Source organism: Momordica charantia, assembly GCF_013281855.1.
Source record: "Momordica charantia cultivar OHB3-1 chromosome 4 unlocalized genomic scaffold, Mcharantia_2.0 BLBB01000004.1, whole genome shotgun sequence".
NCBI classification, from domain to species: domain Eukaryota; kingdom Viridiplantae; phylum Streptophyta; class Magnoliopsida; order Cucurbitales; family Cucurbitaceae; genus Momordica; species Momordica charantia.
The window spans coordinates 4,698,057-4,707,338 of NW_028275162.1; the positions used below are offsets into that span (position 1 = coordinate 4,698,057).

The following is a 9,282-nucleotide window of genomic DNA, read 5'->3' on the forward strand; positions in this document are numbered from 1 at the left end:
TTACAAATAAGAAGTCACCCTTTGGAAGAGTTCTAGATGTCAATGAAAACGTCGAACTCCCGATTTCATGAAAATATTAATAAAATGTCGATATCAATAAATATTTCTGTTGAAAAATTCAAAAATTGTAAAAAAATATTTAAATTAATAAATAAACATTTTTTTTATTTTTTAAAATACTTTTTGTTTACATTTTTCATATCTAATATGATAGAAACGTTGAATCCATAGTACATAGAAATGTAGGTAGAAATATCAATATGTCACAGACATTTGATACCATGTTTTTTTGGAACAAGAATAAAAAAAAAATGAAATAAAGGAGGGTTGAAACTTCAAAATATAAGAATCAAAATCGAGAACCCGTAATTTGGGGTTTTGGATACGATTTGTAGAAAGGGGTGAGATATTCAGGTCGCGTAGTTGATGCAGAGTTTCAATGGCGACTTACTTGATACCAAATGCTCTGCCCAAGCTCTCTCCCATGGCTCTATCTGTCGCCACCTCTGTTTCTTCTCCCTCATTCGCTCCAATGGCATCGGAGCAGCGCAAAGCGGTTTCCAAGAAACTCTCTGCCAAAGCTACGAAAACTCTCTCTCCAAATCCACCGCTAACGGTCTCCAGCTCTGGCACTATAGCTACCAATGCATCTCCGTCCAAGCCTCTCAAGAAGGTCCTTCTATGATATCCATTTGCCATCTCTTAAACCTTAAAAAACCATCATGGGTTTTCCGTTAATTGATGAATCAACGCCTAAATTATTTTGTTTGATAAGTTTTTTAAACTGTTTTTGAGAAGACAGTAGAGACTCGGAACTCATGTGTATACGCGCAGGTTCTGGTTCCTATCGGTTTTGGAACTGAGGAGATGGAAGCTGTTATTATAGTTGATGTTTTGCGTCAAGCTGGAGCCGCCGTGACTGTGGCGTCGGTGGAACCAGAGCTTGAAATCGAAGCTTCTGGGGGTATGAAATTGGTCGCTGATACCTTAATCAATTCATGCTCCAATGAAGTTTTCGACCTCGTTGCTTTGCCTGTAAGTACTTTCACTCGTGAATAGAAACTAGAACTGACCCAAGGCTTAGATTACTTCAGAATTGAGAATCTTTTGAGGAAGCATATAATTTTCATACAGTTGATGGACATTTAAAAAGTGACAACAAACATAATAAAACGGTGAGAAAGCGGCCATAGTAATAGTTTTATATAAATCTTACTTGGTCTCTGAAGTTTCAAGTTTTTTTTGGTCTGTGAACTTTCAAATATTTTACTCTAATAAAATAAGAACGTTTTTTGTTTACGTACTTGATGAGTAAATATATGCAAGAATAGGTGTAAATCAAGTGTTTGAAGCTGCAATAGTAGAACCAATGTCAGGTTATGAGACAGGTTTAGAACTTTTTTAAAATGATGAATGAAACAATGACAAGGACTAAAACGGTTTTTTCTTTTTTTCTTTTTAATAAAGTTTTAAGAACCGAAACAAAATATTTAAAAATTGAAGGACTAAAATAGAACAATTAAAAGTTTAGGGACAAAAATGTTCCATGGTCAAAAATAGGATTTACACCTGATATATCGTTGAGTGGCCGTGTAAGGCATGACTGATATATTTCTTAATAGAATTGGGAAGACATAATTAAGATATATTTAGCACTGTAACAATTGAGGACTGAAGATGTGAGTGTGACTGTCATTTTCCACCTTAGGAATCTCAGCACTGTAGATGGCCTGTCAAAGAACTTTTCACTTATGGTTATAATAGTTATGCATACATTATTAGGGAGGGATGCCTGGCTCTGTGAGATTAAGGGATTGCGAAATACTGCGGAAAATTACCAGCAGACAAGCTGAGGAGAAGAGGCTGTATGGAGCTATATGTGCTGCTCCAGCAGTCACCCTTCTGCCATGGGGTCTTGTAAGAAGAAAACAGGTAGCTTATGGAATCAAACTAGAATACATATAGCTTATTTGAAAATATGAATGTAATTGCTAATTATAATGTAGTTTGTTGTGCAAGACTACTTGTCACCCTGCATTCACTGACAAGCTCCCAACATTCTGGGCTGTTAAATCAAATATTCAAGTATCAGGAGAGCTTACGACAAGCCGTGGTCCAGGAACTACTTTCGGATTTGCCTTAGCTTTAGTTGAGCAGCTGCATGGAGAATCCGTTGCTAAGGAGGTTGGAGAATTATTGGTGAGGTTTATAGCTGATCTTCTATGTAATATTTTCTTGGATATTTTTGCTTGTTCATTGTGGAACTCAAACAATTACATTATATGGAATTATCACTTGTAATCTTCACAGCTGTGCTGAATATTCAATATACCAGGACGATTTATTTCTTTCCAATGCAATTATTCATTCTCACATGGAACTATCCTTTTTGAGATTCTCAAACTTCGCATATTCTATAACTAAAATGCTTGAGTTGGCTTTCTTGTGTTCTTCTGTCAGCTGATGGATTCTGAGAATGATTGCCAACGGAAGGAAGAGTTCAACAAAGTTGACTGGTCCGTTGATCATACTCCTCGTGTAAGTTGCCTAGAACTCTGTTTGATTTGTAGGTCCTGAATATACGGTATTCTAAATGATATATTCATCTGTAAAAGGTAGTAATGTTGAGAATCAATAGACAATTTCATGTGTTAAAAGCGAGATTATAATGGAATCATCCAATATCTGTTTATCTATCCTAATTATAATTGTTGTTCATTGTATTTTTCTAAATAAATGACAGTTTGTTTGGGGTGTCTCTTGAATTTTTTCTATTAACTGCTTTTACTATTCTCCGAAATGGAAACCATAAAATACATTTGGGTATAATGATATATTTATGTTCTAGAAGGATGTTCTCAACCCCAGTGTTATACAATACAAAACATTGCTTAACTTCCTTTTTGATAGGAAACTAAAATATCATTCCAATACGTAGATTACAAAAAGAAGACGACCACATTTTCCCAAAATCAATGTATTACGAAGAATCTCTCCAATTAACTTGAATCGCAGAAGAGGGTATGTACATTGATTTTTTAACCTTACATATTCTTTTTTCGTTTGTTCAGGTTCTTATACCAATTGCAAATGGCTCTCAAGGGATCGAACTGGTAACCATTGCTGATATTTTGAGGCGAGCTAAGGTGGATGTCGTGATTGCTTCAGTTGAAAAGTCCCTTCAGATTTTGGCATCAACAGGAACAAAAGTTGTTGCTGACAAGTTGATTAAAGAAGCTGCAGAATCAATATATGATATAATTATTCTACCGGTAAGCTTATTGAAATTTCTGAAGAACTTCGACTTGATTACCCACTTCCAGACAGGAAGAAAAATTGTGAGAGTATTCGTCTCCGGGCTTGAAAACAAATTTATTTACAGTTTGTTGTTCACCAGGTGTGGTATGTTCACTGAAGCTCTTTACCTGTCTGCTATCTTGTAGCCAAGCCACCATCGTAGATTTTGGATATCATAATCATTGTCAATTTCTCTTCAGTCAATTACCTCAGTGAATTCTTATGGTTTTTTAATACAATCTTTATCTTGTAACTTTATGCATGCCTTGCTACCTTATAAGTGCATTAGAAGTTTCTTTCCCAGTTAGTCGATTTACACTTTGTAGTGGTTAACTGTTTGGTCTTATCTTAAATGCTTCTAGATATCTCTCTTTTGAATTCAACATCCTAGCACAATTTCTGCCATAAAATTTCAGGGAGGAGCCGCGGCAGATGAGCGACTTTCCAAATCCAGGATCCTCAAGAAGATGCTCAAAGAACAGGATTCTGCCAAAAGGATATATGGTGCAGTCTGCTCTTCACCTGCAGTTCTGTTTAAACAGGGTCTACTGAAGGTAATATGAAAGCCATCTATCATATTTCTGGTCCTATACCATCATAGCGGGTGCTCAATATTTCAGTTTCCAAACAGGACAAGAGAGCAACTGCTTATCCATCTCTGGAAACTGAGTCAGCGGATGAAGTAAATGCTGCAAAAGTAATTATTGATGGTAGACTGATAACGAGCAAGGGATTTTACAATGTAATAGATTTCACATTGGCTATTGTAAGCAAGTTTTTTGGTCATGCGAGAGCAAGAAGTGTAGCAGAAGGTTTGGTTTTCGAGTATCCCAGAGCTGGATGACGTCCCAAAGGAAAGCGATTTTCAAGTAACAAAAAGTGCTCGTACAGTTGCACAACCTCTCCTTCCAAGAAACGACCAAGGAGCACATAAAATCATCCATTGTCTGGTAGATTAAGCCTTAAAAACATGGTCAGTGGTCACTGAAATTGCCAGCTGCAGCCAACTCCGTGCATCGTGCAGGTTCATAACGTGTTGGCTGAGAGACACTATAAACTTCAATTCTTCAAGAGATGAGTATGTTAAGTAAGCCTTTTGCAGATACTCTTAACAACTGGAGGAACTTTTGGATTGGAGCTGCTTCACACAGATGTTTTGTCCAGACAGACAAGGCCCCATCTCTCTATGTGAACCGTGACAAAAATTTCATTATGAAAGCATGAGCACAAAATGAAGTTTCTCTGAAATTTTATCCTGTATTATTACTGTTTTGTGCAGGTGGATTATAATTTCTCACTGCACTTATTTTTAAGCCTCAGCATACTATTTTTGTTGCTTTTGAAGCTGTATCTGCACATTATTTTAGTAATCTATACAGGGTTTTCCCACACTCTGTTTGGAATTGCAAGTTTTCTGTCACATTTTCATCATCTTTTGGTTTAGCTTTGAATCAGAGAAGATAACTGCTAAACAGGCATTTCAACCCAGGATACTAATAATTGGATGGCAAACCATCAGAAACAGCTTTATGAAACAGAGATCCAAGAAAACAACCACAAGAAAGCAAAAAGTTCATTTATACATGACAAGGCTCAATTCTGCTTTCTGATATATGCTATCTACATACCGCTAACCCGAACTTCCATATTTACAGCTACCAATCTAACTGTAAGCTTGAAATCAGATTAGAAACACACAGCCTAAGCCTTTTGCATACTGCTTTTGTGTTTGTTACAGACACTATAATCTAAATTCGACCGTTCGTCGCGGTAACTCTACCAAGGGCCAGTCAGTGTTCTTCTTAAGCAGATTCTTTTACCTCCCAACTGACATTTCATCTTCTCCAAGATCTGTCAAAACACAAGGAAAAACAAAGGGTTGTTAAAATGAAAACTTGAGTTGGAAGTTTCGAGACAGATGGGAGAAATATGTACCTGATTTTTCTGCATTTCCATTATCTCTCTCTGCAGATGATAAGATGCATAAACAAAAGACAAATGGAGGTAAAGATGGCTGCTTAAACCAAATATACCAAATAAAATCATTTCTAATATGAAATATACCTGTTTCTTCTGCAACTCTTGGTTCATTTCTTTGAGTTTTGCAACTTCTGCCTCTAGTTCCAAGGTGTAAGCCTGAAATATCAAACTCTTATTGTGGAAGAATCTAAAACTTGTAAAGCAGAGTTAAATGATCAGACTTTGATTTCTGAGGCCTGGATTCTACAGCACTAAGATGCCTTAGCCACTTTGAACAGTCCAGTTTCAAAATGGTTTGTGTAATTGGCTGGAAGTGTTGGCAGCATCAAAGAATGTTTTTACACTAATCTCTTGAGAGTACAATTTTAAGGTAAAGACTGCAGAGTTTAATTCAAATATGAGTGATAAATTGCAAGTTACACTTCAAGGCGTCGATACACGTGACATACGAAAAATAAGCATATAACTGATGAACTTAACTAAGAATATAACTCGTAGAATTTATAATTTATATGGATGCTAAAATCATTGAACACAGGTATAGGGTTTACGTTATTTTTGACACCCTCAACCTGTTTCTCTTATCGTTGAACTTTCCACTACAAAGAATATACCTCGCAAGTCTTCAGAGGTAATCCAATTGGCAAGGACTTGAGATCTCTTGATCATACTGACTCAGAGGTCTCAAGTTCAAACCTTATGGTGAGTTTAATACAAAAAAACCTTTGATTTCTCCCGGGTCCAGGCCTTAAGGCAGGCACAAGTGCCCCTGACTATAGGAGAACAAAGCTCCGATTCCAAGTTATATAAAAAAAAGAATATGCCCCACAGAAATCTTTTCAGCATAAGCTGTGAATCTTCTTTATGGAAGATATCACAGATATCATAACAATAAAAGTTATGGAGTTGACTATCAGTAGACTTAAACTGTAAGTTTAACAGGCAAAAATATAATCCCCAGCTATATACATGATACAAGGAATCCGTCTATAATATTTTGGGTAGAACTGTTAGGAACATAATTAACTCAGGAATTTCATTAGGCTAGAAGCCTTTTTGGTGGCTCACTGTTTTAGACCAAGTCCTAAGCAAGTATACAACAGATGAATATACTTTTAAAAACCAAGGGTACTAGGAAAGAGCATTTCATGGTTAAAAAATGTATGAGTACTACGATGGCCATTAGCATGTCTACCTGCTTTCGAGCACGTGATCTTGCAGCCGACTCTCTGTTCTTTATCATTCTTCGTTGCCTCCTCTCGACCACCCTTTCCAGAGTTCCGCTGCTTCGTCTTCCCCGGCCAAATGAAAATGGAACTGGTGAATATGAAGGTGTCTCTATGTTGATATTTGTAATCAGATCAGATGATGTTGTACTGGTAGGAGATCTTGAAGCAACAGTGACGCCTCTTGAGCCTAAACCAACCGCACCGATGCTACCACCCTGTAAAGTATCATGTAAAGGAGGTTTGGGGGCTGCAACCAAAGTAGTCCCGGATCCCGGGGTAGCAAGCTGATGATTGTTTGCTAAGTTCATTGAAGCAAAAGTCACGGTAGCTGGCTTGGGAAAAAGTGGCTGCTGCTGCTGTTGCTGAGAAGACCTCACACCTCCTGCCCCTAAAAACACTGCATTTTGGTTCTGATTAGAAACCATATTTTTGTTCTCAGCTATCTGATTTCCCATAAGCATCCCAAGAGCCAAACTAGCATTATTGTCATCTCTTGATAATCCACCATAAAATCCACAGTTAAATGGCCTCTCAATATGCTGAGGTTCTTCTCTTACCACTCCTGCTCTAGCTAAAAATTCCTCCAAAGTCACCTCCCCTAACGTTGGTTGCCGTCGAGGCAAGTTTCCCTGGACTCCGCAGCCATCTTTAACACTAGTATTCTCTTCACTCAAGTTTTTCCAAACCTCATCAACTGTTTTCTGACTAATGGTTCGCGGTAAAGTTAACGAACCTTGCCTCTGTAGGTTCCCATTCCCACTGTAGGCACTTCCAGCTCCAGCTCCGCCTGCAGTAGTAGTAGCAGCAGATGTCATCGCCTGAGACTCTTCAGCAGTCCATATGTTTTTCAGAAGTTCGTCCATATTCATCGAACCGACGTCCTTTCCAAGTCCACTCCAGGTGTTCTGAAACTCATCAAAAGTTAAAGAATATATTGAAGGCTGTCTGGTCAATGTGAAACTTGCCTGTGCCTTAGCCAGGGTGCCGTCTCCTGGTGGCATGTCCTCTAAGCTCCTGAAATTCATTTGAGAGCTCAATTCGTGTTGATATGACAACTGCCTTAAGATAACTGCCTTGAACAGCCGTCTCTCTTATAATATGTCGAGTCTTCCTTTCCAAGTCTGCCTGTCTTGGTTTCTTTCTACTGAATGAAAGAAAATTTGTCAGTGGAATGAAAGCTAAAAGATTTGTCAGGGGTTGTCCCTAAACCCTGTATTAGATAGCTCTTAGACATTATTCTCCAATTACTATGATTTCCATACACCTATAAACCAGCACAAAAACTTCCAAAAGAAATTCATCTCCAAGAAGTTTGCAAGGATGAAAATGAGCTCTCAATATAACTTCAACGGCAAATAGGTCGCGATTTGGTTCAGAAACTTTTTGTTTTTTGTTTTTTTGTTTTTGTTTTTGTTCAGAAACTATTATGCAAGAGTCAAGACAAACTTTCAAGCCACCCAGTTTCAGCATATTGATAACACAAGCCCATATCACAGCAACTCAGTTTGAAGAAGTAAAGCTGATGCCATAAACTTACACCATCAAAAAGCAAGCACCATTATATTAAACACACTATAGGCCCAATTTTTCCGTTTGGTAATGATTTTATTTATAGTTTTCTATTCTTAAAAATGATTCTTACTTCTTCATAATTTCTTTAGTATGGTAATCACTTTTTCTAAAGACATGTATGAATTCTTTCTAAACTTCAAAAAACAAGAACAAGTTTTTAAAAACTACTTTTCTCTCTTTTAGTTTCCAAAATTTGACTAAGATTTTGTAGTTAACAAAGTAGATAAACCCAAAAGTGGAAGGAGTTTATAAGTTTAATTTTAAAAAATAGAAGATGAAAAAAAAAAGTTATCCAACGACACTTAATTAAACTAATTCATTAGAGTGATGAGATTGAATCTTAAACATTTGGATTATCAACTCCGAGCTCTATATACCCAAAAACAGGCAGTAATTATCAAGAGAGCATAACTCTCAGAACTGATCCTTTTTCTTTATCTACAAACCTAAGCTTCAAAGAGAGACCAAACAAGTTCAAATCAAAACCTCGAGAAACAAAATCAATCAAAGTATCAAAGTCAGTTCAGATCAAATCCCAAATTTCAAACAAAAATTAGTCCAAGACCAAAAATCCCAGCTCATTTAATCTTCCAAATTCACAGACCCACTTTCCAAACATCTGCAATCCCAAATCAGCATTTTAACAGCAATAGAACACAAAATTACACAACCCCATTACAGAAAAATGAAAAAAGACAATCAATGAACTAAAAGAGGGGAAAAAAAAAACTAAACTAATCGCCATTTAAAGCAGTGAGAAACAAAACGAAACACAGCAAGAAAAAGGAAGACTATGAGTGAAACAAAATGGCAGCCCACCTTTTTTTTTTTTCCTTTTTTTCCCCCTTTTGTTGGATATTTTTGGGAAAATTGGCAGTGAGCTGAGCTGAGAGACCTCTTTCTTTGGGCTGGAAGAGACGACAGGTGTCTCTCGCAGATTTCTGAGCTTATATTGAGGATTTCTGAGCTTACTTTTCTGGGTTTTTTTAATAAAAAAACAAATTTTTTTGGTTAGAAATGAAATATTAATAAATTAAGGGATCCATCTAGAGCTTGAAACGTGGACCAATGGCTGACGGTCTGACAGCTGAGGTTGACAGGAGAGCCAATGGCGTGGAGCAATGTGCAGCAAACTCCGCCGTTGGATTCAGCTTTCCGACAAAAGGGATGCGATTGTAATATTTGGGGTTTTATTGGTTGGTAA

General features: G+C 37.1%; 2 protein-coding genes across 5 annotated transcripts; one reads left to right on the top strand and one right to left on the bottom strand.

The window, feature by feature from the left end:
* Window positions 1-332: 332 nt before the first annotated feature.
* Window positions 333-4,706, top strand: DJ1C (Class I glutamine amidotransferase-like superfamily protein). Its single transcript, XM_022280624.2, has 8 exons — window positions 333-673; window positions 835-1,035; window positions 1,783-1,932; window positions 2,020-2,199; window positions 2,461-2,538; window positions 3,072-3,272; window positions 3,714-3,851; window positions 3,929-4,706. The coding sequence occupies exons 1-8, from the start codon at window positions 440-442 to the stop codon at window positions 4,139-4,141; spliced, it is 1,395 nt and encodes a 464-aa protein (XP_022136316.1). The 5' UTR covers window positions 333-439; the 3' UTR covers window positions 4,142-4,706.
* Window positions 4,707-4,858: 152 nt separating this feature from the next.
* ABF3 (abscisic acid responsive elements-binding factor 3) lies at window positions 4,859-9,052 on the bottom strand. Of its 4 annotated transcripts, none has more exons than XM_022280427.2 (5): window positions 8,898-9,052; window positions 6,473-7,650; window positions 5,362-5,433; window positions 5,233-5,262; window positions 4,859-5,148 (listed from the first exon to the last, which is right to left on the bottom strand). In XM_022280427.2, the coding sequence occupies exons 2-5, from the start codon at window positions 7,529-7,531 to the stop codon at window positions 5,074-5,076; spliced, it is 1,236 nt and encodes a 411-aa protein (XP_022136119.1). In that variant the 5' UTR covers window positions 7,532-7,650; window positions 8,898-9,052; the 3' UTR covers window positions 4,859-5,073. The 4 variants fall into 4 exon arrangements, with proteins under 4 accessions (XP_022136119.1, XP_022136118.1, XP_087979602.1 ...); XM_022280426.2 differs by having other exon boundaries at window positions 6,473-7,647; window positions 8,898-9,047; XM_088123476.1 differs by lacking the exon at window positions 8,898-9,052 and having other exon boundaries at window positions 6,473-7,411; window positions 7,472-8,877.
* Window positions 9,053-9,282: the final 230 nt, after the last annotated feature.